We start from the raw sequence: 23759 nt of genomic DNA on the forward strand, positions 1-23759 counted from the left end.
AATTAAAAATTAAAAAATTCTCAGCCTGGACCAGAGAGCTCAAAGAGCCAGGTCTTCAGGTCCCGGCAGAATGAATGGAAGTCGGGGGCAGTCCCAGGTTCTGCGGGCAGCTGGTTCCAAAGGGCAGGCGCGCCCACTGAGAAGGCCCTACCCCTGGGTGTTACCCGCCGGCAATCTTTAACCGGCGGCACCCTGAGAAGACTCTCCCCGTGGGAGCGCACTGGACGAAGGGAGCTTGATGCTGGCAGCAGGTGTTCCCTCAAATATCCCGGACCCTCGCCATTTAGGGCTTTATAGGTCATCACCAGCATTTTGATATGCAATTTGTAATAGTTGAATGGAATAAAGAATGAGAGATTATTTTACTTAGACAATGGAAAGAGGTGTTAACATCAATCCCAGAAATTTCAATAGATCCTAGGTTGCATTTTATTTAATAACAACAATATCAACAACAATTCTTTAGACTTACTGAATTCCATTGTGTTTATATAGAAAAGGCTGGATAAACTGTCATGTTGTTAAAAAAAAAGATGCAGTCAGATTAATGCTTTGTGTAAACCTATGTTTGTACAGTATTTTATAATTGTTCTGTTTTGGGAAAAAATCATTACATGTAGTAACAAGGAGACAATATTTAGTGTTGTCACATGTTCATTTTTTAAAAATACTATATTCCTATTTCATGGAAACTGACATTTGGAGAAAGAAAGTTAAAAAATATGCAGTATTCCACAGTTGTAGAAAGATAAGATCTCTGTTTCTCTAAGGTCTTCTGGATTGATATTATTACTAAGATAGGAATGAATTAGTTATCAATATAGATTCATTTTTCAAGGATTGCCGACGGGCGATCCCCAGGGGGAGGGCGTTCTCTGTGGGCGCGCCTGCCCTATGGAATCAACTGCCAACGGAACTCCGGACTGCCCCCGACCTTCATTCATTTCGCCGGGACCTAAAAACCTGGCTCTTTGAGCTATCTGGTCTGGACTGAGGGGTTTAATGTTTTTAAATTGTGATTTTAATTTTTTTGTGGCTAGACTTAATTTTATTTTATTTTAATTTTATATTGTATTGTTTTTAAATTTTGCCTTGTAAACCGCCCTGAGTCCTTTGGGAGTAGGGCGGTATATAAACCGAATAAATAAATAAATAAATAAAATATGAAATACATCTAACATTAATTAAATCACATATGTAGAAATTTTATGCTTTTATGCATTAAATGTTAAATATGTATCCTGTATAATTCGGATTTTTTTTTTACTATTTTGGGTTTCATTTTTCTCTTTCTGTATAACTTTTCCGTACAGATGTAATGGGCTGTGAGAATAACCTTGAGGGACAAGGAAGACCCACCACCTTAGACAATGGTCTGATGTGAAAAATCTGAGGTCAAAGAGGATCTGGGGATGAAGAAAGCTTCTCACAATTGACATTCTCTAGTTTTCTGGAACATAAAGGCAGGGCAGGGGTGAAGCTTTCAGACTTACAAGATTCTGTTACTATGACCTTACAATAAAGATAATATTAGTATTCTTGGTTTTGCTTTCCTGGTGTGGACTCTCTTTTTAAAGATGACTACTGCTTATTTTTCTTTGCTTTTTATATTCAATTGATAGATGCTCTTAAATTTTTTTGTAGTAAACTAAATATTTGCAAATATAAAGATCAATTTATGCATCTAGATGACAGCCATGGTAAATGATAATTAAGGTTGGTGTGTTTCACTGCTTGGTTCCCATTACTAGGTTTTGCCCTAACACAAAAGAAACTTAGGTTTATAGGACTTCACAGGAATAACACCACCACCAACAACAACGAGTTGGAAGGGACCTTGGAGGTCTTCTAGTCCAACCCACTGCTCAGGCAGGAAATCCTTTACCATTTCAGATGAATGGTTGTCCAGTCTCTTCTTAAAAACTTCCAGTGTTGGAGCATTCACAGCTTCTGGAGGCAGGTTGTTCCACTGATTAATTGTTCTAACTGTCAGGAAATTTCTCCTTAGTTCTAGGTTGCTTCTCTCTTTGGTTAGTTTCCCTCCACTGCTTCTTGTCTTGCCTTCAGGTGCTTTGGAGAACAGCTTGACTCCCTCTTCTTTGTGGCAACTCTTGAGATATTGGAACACTGCTATCATGTCATCCCTTATCATTCTCTTCATTAAATTAGACATATCCAGTTCCAACAACCGTTCTTTATATGTTTTAGCCTCCAGTCCCCTAATCATCTTTGTTGCTCCTCCTCTCTATACTCTTTCTAGAGTCTCAACATCTTTTTTACATTGTGGTGACCAAAACTGGATGCAGTATTTACAAGTGAATTCATCCTAATTTTATTCTTAAAACCACTGTCACTTTATCAACATGAGATGTTAATGAACATACAATATTAAATTTTCTGTAAGAATGTAACAAACAGTCTGCCAGTTTCTAAAGGATTCATATGTAGGGGGATACAAAATTTGAATGCATAAGTGTGAGCCACATTTCTGATATTTTTTTTAAGTGCCAAGTACTATTCTTTTAGTTTAGAATGGATAAAAACAAATGTCCATTTGAATACATGTAATAATACTAACCGAAATAGGGCTGCACATGTCATATTCACACAATTCTCCCCCCACTTTATGTCTATGCAAACAAAATAGCTACATGCAGAGTTATTTCTCTTAAGTATCTGGCAAGGCATATGACTGTTAGAAATTTGGCTGTGGTTAAAACAAAATTTAGCGCTCGTTAAAGCATTAAGAGAAATGCTGATGGAATCAAAGCAAATTGTCTGATAAAGCTATGAAGTTATCCTCAACACACATAAATGACTTAATGCTACCATTAGATTTTCATGCAGACTCTTTTTCTGCAACTAGCAAGTAGCTATATAACCCTTCAGTGTGGTAACTGAATTAAGAACACAGTGAATTCCAATAGCAGCAGGACTCACTATCTCGAATATATTACATTAAGAGATTTTTCATTTTATACTGATGGTTTTTCTTCCTTCAGACGCACAAAAAACTGTGAGAATGTGAACTTCTCCACAGCATGTTTTACTAATGTTCTCTAAATATACTTTGGGGTAGCTCGGTGCGGTAAACCAGTATTCTGTAAATTTACTATATATAATGTCCACTTTCAAAAACTTCCTTCTTTAGGTTCTGTCAAACACGTCACGAAGGAACTTTCCATACTTCAAGAGTGAAAAAAAGGAAAAAAAGATAATTGGGTCCTATTTCCTCTCTGCATGTTGGTTTTAATGGGTGCTGTCAAAATATGTCCCTCACCGAATATGCCTTTTTGGAAGAAACCAGAACTGAAAGGGTTAGGGTGTGTTACTGCAGTGGTTATCAGCAGACAGCCATCTAACCTTTGGTACTTACAGGAATTTTATGGCTCTTGATCATATTATCAAACTCTTCATTAATTTTTTTATATTTTTCTTCAGTGCGTGGGGTGAGGGCATAAGAGGAGTCTGGATCAGGGCTTTCACAGCCTTTGTTTTCTTTCTTGTTCAATGCCTGCCAGGTTCAGAGAAATATCAGAAAGTAAAAAAAAATGAAAGGAAATTCAGAGTACTTACACATAATCTTTGCCTGCTGATCATTAGATCAATATCTTCATTTATTTTCCTGTACTTGTCCTCAGACTCAGGGCTGTGACCTACTGAATCATCTGCATCGGGATCTGGACTGTCACAGCCATTAAGTCCTTTCTTTCTCAATGTCTGAAATACATAATTTTGAAAGTTGAAGCCTTGACAGAGGCTGCAAGAGCGATTTAGGGCCTTTACCACAGTAAAGACTGGCTGAAAGCTGTCACATTGTACATTAGGGAGAGACAGTGTATTGAGATGTTTAGGTCAGTAAATGGCAGCTTTTGTTACCAAAGAGAGCTCTTCTGAAACTAGAATTAATAGATGAAGAGAGCATGACTTCTAATAAAATATCTGTATTACCATCACAGCTTTTCTCTGGAATGGAAACATCAATAGCTTAAATATTTCAGAGTTCACCTTTTAAACACACACCGGGTAATGAATTCAATCAAAAAAGAACTGCTAGTAGTTCACAGTGAATGGAATGACAGTACAGTATCAAGCCTGCAATTCTTATATTAATCTACAGATCAATCTGTCCTGATACTGCTCTGCAACAGCACTAAAATAAGCAGTTAAACTGATAATGGCCATGTAGTTGTCAAGATACTGTGACTCTTACATGTAATATCACAACCTGAAAAATCATGTTTTTTAAAAACATTTTTATCAGTTTTTATAAAGTAATACTTATCTATAGTAGCAAGATCTTCAACATTAATGAAATGCTTTGATCAAGATTTTTCCCTTGACACACAAACTTACAAAAACCAGAAGAGAAAATGAAATAACTACTTATAAATCACTTTGGAGCAAAGAATCAGGTTAAAATTGCAATTTTTCCTTGCTATCATCTTACTAGAGGTTTTATCAGGATTTTGAGACAAGTCTTGCTGTACATCAAGTTCTGAATTTTGGATTTGACATTTGGAAATTAATACATTTTTAGCATCTTGTAGTATTTATTTTTTTTAAAAGTCAACTTTTTTAATTTTATAGAGAAAATTCAGATTTCTAGGGTGCCAACAGTCTGCACAAATAAGTCAGAGATTTGAAATATAAAGAAGAACAAATGCTTTTTTTTTTGCAGTGCATCTCAAATGTCTTTCTCTGTCATTGAAGGCCAGCCAGGTCTTATGCTCCTTGCTCCCATTAGGAAGATTTATGTCTTGAGTAACACAAGGAGACAGGAATTTGTGCAGTATATTCCCAATCCAACCCTATTGTGAGTGTAACATTTGCCACTCTTATTTGGCAGTGCAGAAAGTTCAATAAAAATGCTTGGTGGCATTTCTGAATGTCAGCTCTTACTCATTCTCATTTTAAAAATTAGGGAATTTGTGATGTAATGATTAAAACATAATATATGGATATAACTTTTCATTTTTAAAATCCATAGTTGAAAATCTAGTGATAGGTTGAGAAAATTGAATAACTTTAAGGATGCTGAGATTTATTAAGTGGGAACAAGATGCTGAGAAGATGGAAAAAGAACAGGTGATGCTAAGGGTAATTCCCAAAGGACCCCCAAATAAAACCTATGAAATGGCAATGGCAAAAAATGACTGTATGATAGAAACAATTGATGGGCATGACAATAACATTTATATGAGTTTGACACCTGCAGGACAAAAGGCGCTCATCCACTTAATGGGGAAGACTATTTAACTTTTAAAAGTAGATCTTGATATAATAACAGGGCCAGAAAAAACTACAAGGAAGTTTGGTCACTGATGTTGCTAAAGGCACTTGTACTCCTTAGAACACCAGATGTAAAAGGAGTTTTTAATTTCACAAGGACACATGCAACTGGAATATGGAATGTGAGAAGCATATACCAAGTAAAACATGAAATTGTCTAAGTATGGACTACAAAACCATGATAGTTTGTAGGGTGGAGTGTGCCAGAATGGGAAAAGATGTATTTCAGACAATCCAGTTTATATACCACTTAATTAAGTAAAATCCAAATGGCAACAATGGTAGATATACAATTCTTCTACAAATTTACTCAGACTTCAGTGTCCTGAGGCTAGCAAGGGTTAAGTTTAGTCATCTAGGCATTCACCAAGAGCCCAGGGACAGAGGAGAGGAAGGAGTGAATGAGTACACTTCAACTGATCTGAAAAACATGCAAGTTGGATTCTTGTTCCATGAGAGCTCAGCACTTCACAATCTGACATAAGGCTACATCACTAGGCATCTGCAATCTTACGTATTCTAGATATTCACACCTGTCAGCAACTCTGCACCTGTTGTCTACTCTGGCAAAGACCAAGTGACAGCAGCCAATCACAGCAGCTCCTGCTACAACATGGCCATACATGGCTTTTCTCAATTGTGTTTCTGTGTACTAAGGCTGCTAATCTCTGTGGATTTCAGCAGTCTGCTTTTTGTCCTTGTAATGGTGTCACAGTTTTCAGTTCTTCACCGAGTTAAGTGTTTAAGAATGACACATGCTGTTTCTTATACAAATTTCCTTCCCACAATAGCGCACATATGCAAATGGATGTTAACCTTGTTTACACACGTCCAGATTACCTCCTTAGTGTCATTTTTGAAAAATGTATTTGTTCTCATTTGAAGAAGAAAATCCTTTTGCTTTATAACAACTCCTCAATTGAACTTTCTATAGGTGGACACTGTGGGCAAAGTCTGATAGTAATATGATCATTCTAAAAATTAAAGTAAAACAAAGATCTATTGAACCACTATTTTAAAAGTATATCCAAATATTTTCTCCAGGATAAGTAAGGCTTCTTCATTCAGATGTCAGTTTACACACACCTCATTATTTGAGTGAAGTTAAATTCAAACGTGTTCAGTTTTTGCCACCTTTTATATATATATGAAAGTAGGCAATGGAATGAATCTATCATGTAGCACAAGTGCCTATGCTAAAAGTCTTTTTTTCTTTATCCACTCTGTTGGATCCAGCCTTTTGTATTTTCTTTATGAGAATATCATCAAGCAAAAAAATTATTTCTTCTAGGTTTTATTATTTGATCAGATTATTCCCTGATATTAGTAAAACGATTTCACCAAAGCAGTTATTTAATACTTTCTCCACCACCTATTTCATGCTCATCTGAAGGTCTTTTGTTTTAAAAAAACCCCAAATAAAATATATCAGATATTATTAGTGTTTACTTATTCAATATTAATAACATTCAGATAAAAGCACAATCTAACATGAATTTGTATCCGGTGATATGAAAGTTGCATCTTCAATGACTAACACATGATTTCTCACAGATACTTGCTCAAGACCTTAGATAGAAACAAATACCTTCATTTCTCACTTCTTAAGTTATACAAGCCCCTAAGTGATTTAGCATCTCCATCTCAATCTTTGAGGGAGGAGAAAAGATCATATAGGATAAAATATCAGGAGAGGAAACTGGAGGACATCTGGAGAGCTGACAAAGCTGAATTTAAGATATAGGAGACATACACTGCATGACTGCCTGATATGAATCTCCTGCATCAACTTTCCAATTTTTTCAACTATGCCACCACCTTTCTATATTAATATTGTTTCCTTCAAAGCTCAACTAAATTCATGCTCTCCATTTAGCAGCCTGTGGAAATCCTCACTGGAATAAGACTGATGCTCTATTTGTCAGGGTAGCTGTTACAAATAAGCTACTCTGGTTCCCAAAACTAAGGATTAACCCTAGTCAAAGCAGCAATTAATAATTTTCATTTGCCATCTAATTTGGCTTACTTTTTAAGAAGCATAAATACAATGTAATCTAAGCAATAAATGAAAAAACACTGAAAACAGAAGTTGAACCTTTTTTTTTAATTTTAAAAATATGCTTGCCATACCACGAAAGGAAAATGTACACATTGGGACTAGCTGCTGTGGGAAAAATGAAGGGACAAATGAAGCTCAAAACCCGAAGGCCTTTTAGTCCAGCATTTGTTTCCATTGTGTACAAATGGGAAATAAACCATTATGTCAATTCCAGTGGTGTTACTGTAATCAGAATATTTATTTCAGTTATGCATGGTTTACAAGCTGAAAACAGCTGACTTTTTTCCAAAGACAATGTAACATTTTTGTACACATATATCTACTTGATGACAGATCCATATATAATACCCTGACTTTAAAGAATTTTCTAAGAAGCTATTCCATGTGCTACATACAGGGAAAATTAGATTGCCCAGTGAAGGCCAGACTATTAAGGTGTCCTTTCCATTCATATATAAAGTCCTTGGAAAGGACAGACTTTGCTGAATTCTTCCTTTGTCCCATGTTCAATCTCTCAGAACTTGATTGCTCTAGACACTGTCTTAAGTGAGACAGGCTACAGTGAAGGCAGATTCAATACTCCTACCTCAACCTTGTGTTTTAAATGAGAAGGTAGCAGAGATATGAAATTTTAAAAAAAGTGCATTTGTCCCGTCTTACCTACTTTGGCTCTGACTACAGAGCCAATGTCGCTCCAAGCTAAATATGCCAGAATGATACACATGCTTGCAAACACATATAGATACTCCCTCTACATTTTATGTATTTAGAAAAGAAACGACAGAAGTACACAAACCCTTGAAAAATGTTAGCTTTACAAATAGAAACCTTAGTCTTTAGTATTAATTTTGCTTAGTACTTTTATGTCATTCAGATATAAAAATATTAATTAAAGCGCTCTAAAATTAAAAAGAAAAAAACTGACAAATTATACTATATGGCCGAATCTAATATATCCTGCCATGTTTTGGAGCTTTTTTGTTCTCTTAAAGTAGCCATCCGTAGGGTGGAAACATCAAAATGATCCTTTACCAGTAACTATTTTTAGGGCAGGAAATGATGTCTGATGCAGCCAGCAGAAACTGAATGATAGAATATAATTACTAGAGGCCAACTTCCCCCCCTGGACTTTAGAACCAGCACAGGCATTCTTGTATAATAGGCCTAGGAACTGTAAGTAACCAATCTTTTGGTTTTGCATTTCATCTAAAAGGCTACACTTTCAGAGGTGGCACAAAAAGCAGAGGCTTTGCAATGATGACTCAACTAAAAACACACCACCAACATGCTAGCAATCCCATATTTGGCAATACTTACCAAAGACACTTAATAAGCCCTCCCCCAACAACTGAGAACTAGATAATACGATTACTATTTTTTCTTTAAGTACTTGCAGATTATATTTCAGCATTACTTTCAAATGATACTGTAGCTGACCTTTCTCAATGCCTGGAAGTTATAGTGGCATGGATGGGGAACAACAAGGGCTCAACTAAAACTTGGCAAGATGGAGTGGCTGTGGTGCAAAGATCCTCAGGAACCAGTTGTTTATCAGCTTTAGTTCTGGTTGGGGTTGCACTACCCCAAACAAACAATAAGTTGGAATTTCTTCTGGATTTACAACTCCTGCTCAAAGAGCAGGTGGCAGTAATGGCTAGAAGGGCCTTTGTACAACTTCATGTTGTGTGCCAGTTGTGCTCTGTCCTGGATTGTGAGTCCTGCGCTCAGTCACTCATGCCTTAGTTATCTCTTGGTTGGATTACTACAACAAGCTCTACATGGGACTATTCTTCAAGAGTATTGAGAAGTTACAGCTGGTGCAGAATTCAGCAGCATGCACAGTTCTGGGGGCCCCTAGGGTGACACATATAACACCACTCTTGTGCATTGGTTACCAATTTGCTTCCAGGTCCAACTGAAGGTGTTGGTTAACTTTAAAGCCTTGTGTGGCACGGGTCCAGGGTATCTGAGGAACCATCTCACCCCAATGGGACTAGCCTGCCCAATTTGTGTCAATAGAAGAGGGATGCTATGGTTTCTGTCTGCTAAGGAATTCCAAAGGGTGGGATCAAAGAGAAGAGCCTTTTCCTTTGTAGCTTTATCCTTGTGGAACATTTTGCCACTAGAGGTAAAAACTGCTCTCATCTTTTTGACCTTCTGCAAGGACATTAAAACTTGGTATTGCTGGTTGGCTTAGGGCCCTAAGGGGGGCACGCATCATTGGAGGTGGTTGATGGGGTAAAACCTCATCCCCATGCCATCTATCTTTAGTCCTGATTTTTCACAAAGTTTTAAAATTTTAATTTACATAGTTGTAGTATTTTAATTATTTTTATTTATCTTTTATAATCTCTAAGCCAGGCAGAGCTGCCTTATAAGGGAGATGCATAAAATTTTAATAATACATAAATACATTAAAACATAACATAAAACATACATACATTAAAAAAAACCTCAAACAAAAGCTAAATAAGAGCTGAAAATTATCAGCCAGACTGTCTTTACTGACATCATTATGTCAGAATCATCCTATTTAGTGCCTTTAGAGTAGAGGCAGATAAAGGAGGCCCCTCCCCCAGCTCTCCAACTTGCCTGCTTCTGGTTTAAACTTTCTCCAAAAATATAAATGGCATACAAGTAATAGATTAAACTTTCTACAAAATTATAAATTTTGTAGATTATGAAACATAACATGTTTTGGATGTGTATTCTTTGAAAATGATTCATAAGTGTTGATTCAGAGTTTGCACTTACAGTTTCTTTCCTGCTATTGGTTAAAGTAGACAAGCCAGAAAAAAAAAAATATGAGACTGCTTTAAGGACTCAACTCAATGTGATGCTGAAAACAAACTGTGGAAGTCTCAAGAAAGACAAGCTGTAGAGAAGTATTATGCCTGCAAAAGGTTGAAAGATTTGTTCTGGGATGCACCAGAGTTGCTAATATTTGCAAGTGTGAAATCTATATTAAGAAGTCCCATCACAATTAGTTATTTACTATGTCATAATCAATGTATATATTCTGAGAGTAAATTTATCTAAACATTCCAAATAAGTGCTGGTAATTTTGCTACAATGATATACCTAATGAGGGGCTATATGCTTATATATAAAAAAATCTATTCACAATGTATATTGACTTCCCTGTAAGTCCAAGGAAGGAGAAAAACTCAGAATCCAAATGACCCAAATGTAATCTTAAGATTTCTGAATTATTTTCAAAATCACCAAAACAAAAAGAGGAACTGGAACACCAGTTGCCGTGTCTTAACACATTCTTTTACAGTACTATACTGCCAGAGTTCAGACTAAACTCAAACCCAGAGCCACATGTTTTGAGATGGACAGTATATAGACATGAGAAATAAATAAACTCTATGGTTACATGCAAGTCTTGAAAACTTTGACTATAGTCCTCAAAGATATAAATTGTTATACGAAAAAGAGAATATTATTAAATTCATGACTTGAAACTATTTATATTAACTGTATTAATTTTAATTAAGGACACACACACACACACATATCACTGTACATTTTAGTTGTCATATACTAACTTTTAAAAAAGTGGCTCTTCGTCAAAACAAGTGGATATCACTGTTATATTGTTACACATACACACACAAACAGCTTTTCCCAAAGTCCTACCATTGTGTAGAGGTTTATGGTAGTTTTATTTATCAGAGTGGTATATTCAGTCCACTTTCCTTTAGAGTCTAAGACAAGAGGGAGATGGATGTTACATTATTACATGTGTCCATGTTTTGGGTTTTACATGATTTCCAACCCTCCTCTTTTTACCCAGAGTATCCTGTGTGGTATTTTCATTTACAGTGACCACTTGCCTACTGGTGGTTAATGTAATTGTAGTGGTTAGTAGAAAGCCTTTCTTACTCTAATTGTAGCAAAGTTGTGTAACTCTTTAATAGATCAACACCATTCCTCCTGTTGCAGCAATTAGATTTTTTTTAGCTCTTTCTCTATGTGTACATATATGTCCATATACAGCTAGATTTTTGTCTCTAAGCTGATTTGGATTTGTGAAGCTGGATTCTTTTGAAGGTAGAAAAAAGCATCTAAAGAGTTAAAGCCAAGATTGAATAACAACAATGGGGGAAAAGAAAAAGCAGTCACTGCTATAGGCACAAAAGAAAAGGGAGCAGTTTTCTGGCCAAAGTTACATAGGATTGGGTGTATCCCAATTTATATGGTGCTACTCATACAGATCAAGGCTTCAGGGTACAATGCTATCAGATTTAACACATTCCATCACAAGGAAAAAAATTCAGCAATAACTTCTTATAACAATGTCCTGTCACATTTTAAGAATGATGAAGACTCTAATTCTAATTCCAATAGGATATCTACCAACATTCTAATTTGTATAAATATATGTTTTCTGAGAAAATATATGGTTAAAAAAAGTAAGTGAAAATGATTTGGAAGACTTTGTTGTCAGGTACACATTTCTGTTGTGAAACATAAATATGAACTTAAAATCTGTTATATATTATATTTTGGTTATGACAAAGATAAGTCTGGATTCTGAATTGTTCCCTGTGTCTTTTAAAATAGAAGTGGCAATTTCCACCAACTTCTACTCCATTTTCACCCTCCTTTCTGCATTTTTGCATTCTATACAAAGCCATTGAAAGAGGTACTTTGGAAAAATCGCAGGCCATTTATTTATGAATGAAATTTACATAGCTGCACATCTCACCAAAAGCAGCTCTGGGTGGCACACAACACAGACAAAACCACATATAAAAATATAGACATCACTTTAAAAAGTAAAAACAGAAATAAGAACTCTAGGCAAAGAGAGGATAACAATAGCCACCTCAGCAACAGAGCCATGTATGTGTCTCAAAGACAAGTACTTTCTTAATACTCTAGCACAGGCATGTCAAACTGCCAGCTGGTGGGCTGGAGGCATCACTCCAAAACCGTGTGTACCCCATTGCCGGAAATGGGGAAAAAAGTTGTGATTTGTCGTGCGACGTCACATGCTGTTGCGAGTTTGACATGCCTGCTCTAGCAGATTGTGAAGTATCTCTCAAAAAGCCTTTAAATCATGGGTGTCTTTAAGACTTGTGGACTTCAGTTCCCAGAATTCCATGGTAGGTTGGCTAGATGTTGCAGTCCACACGTCTTAAAGTTGTCAAGATTGAACACCTCTATCTTCAAACAATCCTAATGTTTCATTTCCAAATTGTCCCCAATCTATGAGATTTTTACAAGCAGAGGCAAAAAGGGAAAAGAATAATTCCATCCCATGCATGAACACAGTAATTATGTTCACCAAAGACAAACTAGCCAATGTCTTGAGCAAATTATATATGTTATAACACTGCTGGTTATCTAAACCTATAGGAATAGGTTTTCCATACCCCCTGCTGTCTCTCACAGCTTTGATAAGCAACTGGTAAGAGACATTAACAGGATTTTGGCCAATTACACTATTGTGGGATAGTTGTGAAACAGTCAAGAATCAGGTTAATTGTCTTGTATTTGCAGTTATAAAAAAGAAGAGCAGCCAGAGAAAAATGAACTGAATTAACTGAGAATAAAGGAAAATGAAGTGATTCCAAGCTGCTTAAAGGAGATGGAAAACAATCCATTTGAAATAAGTATGATATAAAGCTGTTTACTTATGATGCAACGTGTTCAAATTAACATGGAGTAATTAAGTTCACAATGTGCTGTAATTGCATGTAAGGTCTTAAAACTAGAAGCCTTCAATAGTCCTATTTATATTGGATTTGATATACTAAATTGAGTTCATTTTTTATTTTTATTTTAATTCCATTTATATCCCGCCCTTCTCCGAAGACTCAGGGCGGCTTACAAGCTTAGCAGTAGCCTTCATTCTAGGTATATGCCTGCTTATTAGGGCTTTCACACACACCCCAAGAGGCATTATTACAAAGTCAGCTTAATTGCCCCCAACAATCTGGGTCCTCATAAAGGTATTCATGGTTCAGCACACCATGTTTAATAGGTAGCTTCTGCCAATGATGTCATGTACTCATAGATACATTCCTTGATGTTACCAGTGTCCTAGCATCATCTTTAGTTTTACAGTGGCTCTTACTCTCAAATCGCAGAGGAACAGTAATAATAGACAGATGCAACTCAGAGTTGTCTTTAGAAATGTGCCAGCATCACTAAACAAAGATCAGCTGAGGCAGTCTTTCTGTTGTTTTGTTGCTCTAAGACAATGAGTCTCTAAAACATACATAATTGTTTATTCCCTCACTTTCCATTGTTCCTTTATTGACTTAGACAGTAACAGTAATGCTTGAAATCTAATATAGTCATGATTCAATATAATTGTGTAAAAAATCGGTGCAGTACATATGTCATCCAGTTTATTCTGCTGAATCAGTGGTTAACCAATTGGTTAGCCAATACAAGTGAGGGACACACCCAAACAGACTCAACATCTAATAATTTTTAAGCCTAAATTTGGACTTTTCTTTTAAGGATGTATAGGAAGGTTCAGACTGCAGACTCACTCTGCTTCTTAAGTTGTATCATGTACTTAAAATCTGTATACAATTTGTAACAGCTATTTCAGGAATTTACCTATGGACAAATAAAGTAAATAAATTGCACAGAGAACTCACTATAGTTCGCCTAAATGTGGCTTCCCGTCATAACGGAATATGCTTGCAAACCCCTATAGCACATAATTTGAACAAATAGCTATGTAGGTTAGGCACTTATTAAGCACAGAAATTTAAAACTCCATTACTACCAATGGCAGGAAAAGGGCTAGATAACTGCCTCTACTGGATGCTACTATGCAGAACAGTTAAGAAGATTCTTGGTGGCTCAAATCTGATAGAAGTCTTTTTGTTTCAAAGTAAGCACTCCCAGTTTCTTTAAAGTTTTTTCATAGGATTTGGTTGTATAGGTCTTTGGACACCTTTATTTACTATTTATTTATATCCTTCCTTCCTTTTCATTTTTTCCAGTTTATCTGACTTTTTAAAATGTGGTGACCCTTATTGGATATAATACTAAAGGTGGAGTCTGACATCGCAGAATAGAGTGGAAAAAAATCTCACTGTGATTAAAGACACTTTAGTTAAATTTAATTTAGCTTGTTTGTAACCACAACACTTTGCTGACTAATTGTCAGTTTGTAACAAACTAGTACTTCCATTTTCTCCTACGCATATCACATATCTGAGGCACTATAATCCATTAGACTTGCACATCTGTTTCCTGACCTAAACAGTATAATTGACTTTCCAATTGTCATATTGAATTATTGAATTATTACCCCCCGTAGATAGGGCTCGCAACTTGGGAGTCCTCCTAGATTCACGGCTCACCTTGGAAGATCACATGGTGGCTGTGACTAGGGGGGCTTTCGCCCAGGTTCGCCTGGTGCGCCAGTTGCGGCCCTATCTAAGCCGGGATGATTTATGCACGGTCACTCACGCGCTCGTGACCTCTCATCTAGACTACTGCAACGCTCTCTACATGGGGCTTCCCTTGAGGACCACCCGGAGGCTCCAACTGGTACAGAATGCAGCCGCGAGAGTTGTGTTGGGAGTCTCCCGATACTCCCATGTCACACCTCTGCTCCGTGAGCTGCATTGGTTACCAGTTGTCTTCCGGGTGAGATTCAAGGTGCTAGTAATGGTGTTTAAAGCCCTACATGGCAGGGGTCCGGATTACCTTAGGGAACACCTGCTGCCGGCGTCTACTTCCCTCCGCCCTGTGCGTTCCCACAGAGAGGGCCTCCTCAGGGTGCCACCGGTCAGAGAATGTCGACTGGTGGCCCCCAGGGGGAGATCCTTCTCTGTGGGCGCCCCGGAGCTATGGAACCAGTTACCGGTTGAGCTCCGGACGGCGCCCGATCTTCGCTCCTTTCGCCACGATCTGAAAACATACCTGTTCGAGCAAGCCGGCCTGGCCTGAGGGGGGATTGGTGGGGTTTTTACTATTTTTATTGGGGTTTTTAGTATGTATTAACTGTATTTTTTAATTGGGCATGTATTTAATTACTTTTTATCTTTTGTAAATTTCTGTGTTTTATTCTTGCCCTGTACACCGCCCTGAGTCCTTTGGGAGAAGGGCGGTATAGAAATATTAATAAATTAAATTAAATTAAATTAAATTAAATTAAATTAAATTAAATTAAATAAGGAACCAACTTGTCCAAAATGATTCTGCCCATTCTTTGCGATCACTGAGAGAAGGTCTGCCATATTGTGGAACAGGCTGACTCTAGAGATATACAAAGTTTCTCACTCCTGACCCTAGTGAAAGAGGATGGCCATCTTACTGTTCTTGATTAATTTGTATGTTTCCTATATTTTGACACTGCTCAGCAGTCTCTGTACCAGTCAGGTTGTTCAGTTGAGGTGCAACAAAATATATAATATCAGAGAAACAAAAATTCATCTTCTTGTATGTTCTCCCTGCCTGCCATTTGAACTCAAATTCCACTGATAACTTTCTAAATCACTTACCCATTTGCTTCTAATCTCAGGGCAGCTAACAAGCAATGCCCGCATTTTCATCTTCTTTGAAACAGTGTTTGGGAATAAGGGGAAATATTTCAGTTTCAGATTATGTGTACTTGGATAGGAAAATAAGCATTGACAGGTTCATTTCCTTTTTTTGGCACTTCAGTAGAAAGATTTTGAGGTTATATAGTGGTGTCTCAATGGTAAGAGCAACAGCACTGGGCACAATGATTGTAATTTGCTTACATTTCTCAAGAGAAAGGGAAAATCAAACTATGTGCTATATAACAGTTATATCACAGGCATAATTTAAATGTAGCAGTAAAGAGATAAACAATGAAATCAAGATGTTTAATTCTTCTCCTTATCTTGTCATCATTATTTTTCTAATGGAAAATATACATTATAGGAGACAAAAATGCTGTATTTCCAAATGAAATGGATAAACTAGGTGAATGGCAGTGTTAACTTATAAAATGGCAGAAGTAATTATTGTTCTTCGCATATTTAACAACTTCATCTTTTTCACATTAAAATTTTCAATTCAGCAGAAATGTCTGAAGAGATTTTGAATCTACATGTAAAACCAGGAATGGCCCCACACTATCTTGGACTTAGCTTGTGTAATTCTGCTTAAAAAAACTAAATTATATTATAGTAAGTTTTCATATTCATATCTCCATTCCATATTCGAACTTAAACTGCTATTGAAATTCTTTTTCAGCTTTGAGCAAGCTCTGGGCAGGCACATTCTCAGCTAGTTTTATTTTGGATTATTGGTTCAGGAAGTTGCAACTTCAGTCAACAACTGTCAAATCTTGTTATCTGCAGGGGGCCTGGCAGTTCAAGACTCTCGCTAATGAAGAAAATTAGGTGAAACTGTTTATACTTAACATTTGCAGCTATAAATGGAGACATCTGGAAATAAGGACATAGGGAAATTCTTTTTAAATCTGTCATAAATATCAGAAATCACTTTTTTTATATACAACTGAGGAAGAGTTTCATTTAGCTTCAAGCTTGCACACTGTACTATGTTTAAGATTAATTTAGTTTTTTTTACAATCTTCCATAACTGGAATTAGAATATGAAATATTTTCCCTATTTTTAGAGAGATAATCAACTTTATTGTTTGTTAAGTTTCAAAGTTTAAGATACAGAGTCAATTTATTTTAACATATGATAAAAAGTTTCCAAGATCCAAGTATAAAATATACTCTATTAGTTTTAGGAGTGTTTAAGACAGAAACAGTAAATATCATTTTCATCTTACTATCTTTAGCAACTTCCTAAATGATCCCTTTTCATCATTGTTCCTGTACTTGATGCTGAAAAAGAAAAGTTGATGCTAGAAAAATACAAAAACTTTCTAAATTGCACAATTACTTTTGATGTTAGGGTAAGCCAACATCGTTACCTTTATAGCTCTAAAGTTCTCTTGCCTTTTCCTACTTCCCAGTACAAACACATAGTATGCATTGTTCATACATTTTTCTCATTCACTTATCCTCAGCCTTTCTCTGTATTTTATAGTCAACTAGCTAGTTCAATGGAACTAGCCATGGAAAATTTCAGTCCAGTGGCCATTTGGGATTCATTAGCTCTCCGTGCCCATGGAAGTTCTGGTGAGCTCCTTCCAGAAACCATGCTATCTCTTTTTATTTATTCCACACAGCAGAAAATAGGAAGGAAGCATCATTTTTCCTTCTCCTGAAAGAAGGAAGGCCAAATGTAGGGCAATAAGGAACACAGGGTTAATTCCATCTTTGGTCTGATTCATTTCCTTCTTTATTTCTTCTCACACCCTTTGTTCTCATACTTAGTTAACTGCCTTCCTTAGCCTTCTGGACACTCTATGCTTTATTCTTCTGACAGCCTTGGCTCATTTCCCATGGAGCTCTTCTTAATCACCTTCCTTTATGATAATACTACTTAGCTTCTACTGTATGACAGTTTTAAATTTTGAAGCAACTAAGTGCAAGTAATACATGGATGGCCAAAAAAAATATGTATGTATGTACCCCATAGAAAGTTTATCACAGATGGGAAAATGGACAGAGCAATTTTAAGATATGCAAATGCTAGTAAAAAGCTGGTAGAAAGTATGTGGTCTGTGGCACAGGACAGGTGTTTATTAAAATAAGCAAAAATGATGTGTATAAGAATGTGTTTCTGCCTGCTTTTCTATACAGGAAGAGTTAGATAGGTTAGGAGAAGTGTCAAAGTAATTTGAGTGCAAAGTAAGTTATATTTAAAATACATACAGTAAAACAAGATGACATAAAATAAAGAATAAAAAGGTGCTGAATAAATGTGAATTTAAGACAAAACTGAGTGACTAACATGATGAACTGATTTGCTCATGAAACAAAGAATGAGAATCAAATTCCAATACAAATTTGTGAAGGAAAAATAAATCAGTTGATATTGTGGTAATTATATGGAAATGATCAGATCCTGAAAAAGAAAGAGATGAGAAGTTTAAAGAACAAAGTGCAGTCCATAGGCATAATAGAAGCGAGAATGATTTACAAGGTAGAAACTTATGAAGAAGCACAGAAAACAGTGTTGGTATGGATTTACTTTAACTATACTTCCTTATTGTATGCTTTTAATTTCTATAGCTTACCATTTCTTACTCTTTTTCTACATAACACTGCAAAGTTTGAAAGGGCAAGCCATAATGGGTATGTAAATTTGTAAATTTGCTTCTAATGTTGAATATGTAAAAAAAGCATTTTGGTTTGCTAATCTAATAAAACTCCAGCAAGTTGCCATTTCAAATATTTATTGAATATTTAAGCTATTAAATGATTTGTAAGTATAACAAACAAATGTTTTTGTAAACACAATTCACTATTGGTGATATGATTATTAAGTAGTTAGGTTAACCAACAAAACTTGAGATTTTACATACCTATATATTTGGCAATTTTCACTAACTTTATTTTGAACATTAGGAAAACCATATCATTTATATTTACAGATTTCTGAAATGCAGTGAAAACCAATCAATAATATTTAGTACATGGGTGTACATAAATAACATTTGTTTACTATAACAAAGGGAAAAGTCAGCAGCTTTGGAAATTTAACTCGGGTTTTGTCAGAAATATGTAAATAAGGAGAAGAATTCAAAGCAAGTTAAGAGCAAGTTATCTATACTACATGTAGCAATGTGAAAGAGGGTGAATAAAAGAGTCCCTTAATAATAAACATGAAAAATGAATTTGCTCGTAAAAAGTTTGTCTCCCTGATACAGCAATAAATAGATTACTACTAGGCTGGAAGGAGTTGCACAGGGTCAGTCATTCTATTTTTCCATGCAATATGTAAAGATACAATATGGGAATTCAGTCTTGGCAATTAGTAATACACCACACAGACACCATCACACCCTGTTTACTGCATAAAGAGGTCATTTGTGGTCTGCCTCCGTTACAAAAAGCATTTGCTGGAGAGTGGGGCATGTTGAAACGTGCAGTAAGACAAAATTCCTTATAAGACGGAAGAAGCCTAGAAGAGTTAATGTTGATAGATACAAGGCTTCTAATTCTTCGGGAGTGATTTAAGTCCTCTCTCATCAATTATTGTCCTTTGTCTTCGGAGCCTTATCACCAGTAGCATTACAGGAACTGAGTATAACAATAAACAGGACAAAATAACCTTTTGAACTTTACAGACGTTTCTGTATAACCAGCTGTGTATGATTATTTTTATTTTTTAAAAAAGTCCTCAAAACTCTTCTGCCTAAACAAAAAGTAGTAATAAGATACATAGAGTTCATCCATAAACAGGAATATAAATTTGCTTGTCAATCCATTTTTAACATCATCATTTATTGATTGATGTTCCTCATATACTTTGTGCTTCAATAAAGTCAAGTCTCCTTAAAGAGCTTAGTTCTGATAACTACATGGCCATGGCCGTGAAGTTTTCTTGGAAGCAATATAGAAGGGGTTTGCTATTGATCTGGCGTTAACAAAACCAAAATAAATCAAAACTGTATTTCCAAAACAATACCTTTCATGAACAGAATATTCTCTGAAGTACTGCACCTTTTAAAGAAGATGCAATCACTCTGAGAAATTTTAGAAGCTCTGCTATCAACCTGCTTAGTGTTCCATTAAAATTGAAAGAATGCATTTAACTCCAGATTACTCACTTTCACAATGTTGAATAATAAATGCAGAAAAAAATTCAAACACATTGTAAGAGTTAACTGGGATATTATAATACACCGGACCACCATTAAAAAAAAATAAGAAATATCATTTCTCAGTTTGGGTGACTCTTGAAAACAACCCCTAAAAACAATTGCAGTAGTGAAATACTTAAATTAAATTTATGAAGAATTAAATTGTATCCTTATTGGACAATGCTATAATATCCATTTAAAGAAAGAAAAAAAAAGAAATAACTTCAAATGCTGTGGAAAGTGAAGGAACCCGTAGCTGGAGAGAGCTGGGAAAGCCAGCTATTTTTGCTGCTGTGAAACAAAAACTTGTCTTTGGTAAAATGTTTACAACTACGAGGAAAAAAAATATATCCTCGAGCTAAAATATTTATTGGCACCTAGGAGTCTGAAGAGAGCAAATGAGGCCTTTTTTTTTTGCAGGACACTTTATCATCGGCTACATTCTCAAAGGGATCTCTGAATGAATAGAGCTGGATTACTCAGCCTTCAAGTCCACGCCCATTCCTCTCCATTTTCCTTGGCAAGACTGAGAGCCAAGCTATTTTTAGTGAGGTGACTTTCTATTTTAGGCAACCAGCAGTTAGAGACATTTGTTAGGGGAAAAAATGAAATAAAAATGAACACAAAAAAGGAAGGGGGGGGGGAGGATGAAGCTTCCTTTCTCATAATGTAAAGCAAGCTCTTCAACCTGTAACTCCAGGCAGTTCAGCTGCTTCCAATCTTGTAAAAATAAAATAAAATCCAAAAGTTCAAGAATTTAAAAATAAACCAGGCCTCTGGCAAATAGACCAAAATACAACAAGCTGTTACTATGTGAAACAGTGACTAAAAAAACAAATGACTGGATTAAGGAGGAGGAAGGGGTAAAACAAAGCCAAAACAAAACATTAGAACTGTTAGGTTATAAGAACATTACACAGACATGCAAGGTTTTTTTTCTTAGCTTTTAAGCCAACTCTTTTATATCTTAAAGAAAGTGGCACAATATTGATTCAGATCCTTTTTTCCTATTAAAAGAATTATTTTTGAATTAGTTTTAAAGAATTTGCTCTCCCTTTCTCTGTTTATAATATCCTATGATTCTTACCATGAAAACATTAGGCTGTGGTTAACAGGAATGGAAAGTCTATGGAAATTAAAGGGCCTTGTCAGTTTCAGGGCATTTTGAAGTTGATTAGAGATTGAATATAAACAGTGAGCCACGGCCACCAAAGATTTTATGCCACATCAACAGAAATCTAATTTTATAAGACACAATATAGATAAGTAATTTCATGACTTCAAAAATTGGACATTAGTGGGGTCTAATGGTTTTAGAATGAGGAAAGATATACCCCACTCATGATTGGTTACAACAATAAAAATATTGAAGAATACATTTAAAGAATGGAATCAGAAAATAATACCCACAATATCAGCAAGTGTCACCAATGATATCTACTTCTATTAATATTGAGTGGGTTGCAATATCACTTTTCAAGTGTTTGAAGAAGGAGTTGCAGAGATCCATTTCTATCATTCCAGGGTACATAATTGGGAATATTAGGAAAAACTTTCTAACAGTTACCAACTCAGATTTGTCAGTTCAGCAGAGCCTTGGACTTGATAGCCTAAATAACCAATCCAAATTTTGAGTTTCTGTGAATAAATGTAACTTTATTACAAACTCCTGGCTATAATACAGAAATCAAATACTTCACAACTTCTCTAACCATAGCATAATAACTGTCAACTGGACTTATTTAAACTTTTCCTTAAATCAATTGGGAGCAAACTGCAGGAATAACCTAGCATACTTTCTAATTATTAGGGCTGTAAAAATAGTTCAGAAGGGGGAATTTGAGAAATAACCATGTTCTGCTGTGATCTCCCTACATAAAGATTATATTTCTGCTAGATATGCCACTGAAGCAAAATGGCAACACTGACTTTTCAACAAAACACAGCATCTCAGCATTTTAAGCAACATATCTGCACAACCTTACTACTTACAAATCACAGTTATTTAACAAATGAATTCCATGAAAATTAGGAATTAGACCCTTATTTGTATGTTAGCCTTGCTGTATTAAAACCAAGTGGAACAAATGCCTAATTCTAAATATGTTTCCTTGGAAGAAAACCCCATTGGTTGCAACGGAATTAACTTTTTATGTGAGGAAATGCTAGTTGCCAAACCCAATACTGGAAATACTGAGTGTGGGGGGGAAAATCAACACCAAGAGGGAAAAGTTCCTAAGTCTATCCTTCATGGCCTAAGTTTGCCTTGAAAAATATCTCCCCCAAACGCCAGTTTCTCTTTATATTTGTACACGTCCAGATTTAAAGCCTCTTTCATGAGGGGTTTAACACAGACAGCATCTATAGGAAAAAATTGATACAAGGAGGTGACTTAAATATCCCCTCTACTTCCTGAATTATTATTGTCTTCGTGTATTCATCTCATCACAGAATTTCATTTTGAAATTTACCATTATGGAATTGGTAGGCATGAACTATTCTTTAAGAATAGCCATTCATTAAAAATACACATTGTTGTTGTTGTTAGTTGCGAAGTCGTGTCCGACCCATCACGACCCTATGGACAATGTTCCTCCAGGCCTTCCTGTCCTCTACCATCTTCTGGAGTCCATCTAAGCTCACGCCTACTGCTTCAATGACTCCATCCAGCCACCTCATTCTCTGTCGTCCCCTTCTTCTATTGCCCTCAATCTTTCCCAGCATTAGGCTCTTCTCCAGTGAGTCCTTCCTTCTCATTAGGTGGCCAAAGTATTTGAGTTTTAGCTTCAGGATCTGGCCTTCTAAAGAGCAGTCAGGGTTGATCTCCTCTAGGACTGACCGGTTTGATCGCCTTGCAGTCCAAGGAACTCGCAGGAGTCTTCTCCAGCACCATAGTTCAAAGGCTTCAATTCTTTGGCGCTCAGCCTTTCTTATGGTCCAGCTTTCACTGCCATACATTGCAATTGGGAAGACCAGGCATGAACTATTCTTTAAGAATAGCCATTCATTAAAAATACACATTAGGAATACATAAAACATCAAGTTAAAATGCTTATGTGTAGGAATTAAAATGCTCAATGCAAAAATGGATAAAGGGGAGTGCTGGTTTATTTTATTTTTCAACAAACTGTTGTTCTACTATCTAAAATAATTCAAGCCATATTTACATGATATCTATTTTGAGCTACTAGAACAACAACAACAACAATAATTTGATGATGCATCTGATCCTTTTAAAAGAAACAGTAGGCTATCCTGTCTCTACAGCTCACCTATTAACATTAAAAGCATGTTAAAATTGCTCGATCCGGAAGATATACTTGATTGCTGGAATGGCTCCAATGACTTGCATTTTTAAAATTAGTATTTATAGTTTTCTACTTGCTATTCCAAGTTAATAAATCCTCCTTGGAACACATTCCACACAACTCTCACCATGCCTTAAAGAAGGAGGTGGACACGGCAACCCAAACTTATCTGCCGTGCCAGTTTTAAAGTAGCTAGGAAAAACTTTAGGACAGAGCTATATTTCTTAATGCCACGCAAATACATTAGCATTTTTCTTCCCAGTTAGAAAGAAAAGGGTATGATCTTAGAAAGTCCTCAAAGGTGAAGAGGATTTCAGAGAAATTCTCATTGATGGAGGAGGCTAAGGTAGATATGTGAATGCTCTGCTTTTTATTCCACTGATTTTCCAATACACTAGAGTTATTTTGGTTTCATGTA

General features: G+C 36.0%; 1 protein-coding gene across 10 annotated transcripts in view; it reads right to left on the reverse strand.

Annotated features, from left to right (window-relative positions):
• MEF2C (myocyte enhancer factor 2C) overlaps positions 1-23759 on the reverse strand; it is a 191128-nt gene that overhangs the window by 52964 nt on the left and 114405 nt on the right. For 7 of the 10 annotated variants that reach the window (XM_081320824.1, XM_081320816.1, XM_081320821.1 and 4 more), the window contains one exon: positions 3577-3720. In XM_081320824.1, coding sequence (XP_081176950.1) covers positions 3577-3720 — 144 coding nt within the window. Of the gene's footprint in view, positions 1-3376; positions 3515-3576; positions 3721-23759 lie in introns of all 10 variants that reach the window. The other 3 variants (XM_081320825.1, XM_081320823.1, XM_081320817.1) reach the window with 2 other exon arrangements.

The sequence above is a fragment of the Vipera berus genome (assembly GCF_964194415.1).
Source record: "Vipera berus genome assembly, chromosome: 2".
Lineage (NCBI taxonomy): Eukaryota > Metazoa > Chordata > Lepidosauria > Squamata > Viperidae > Vipera > Vipera berus.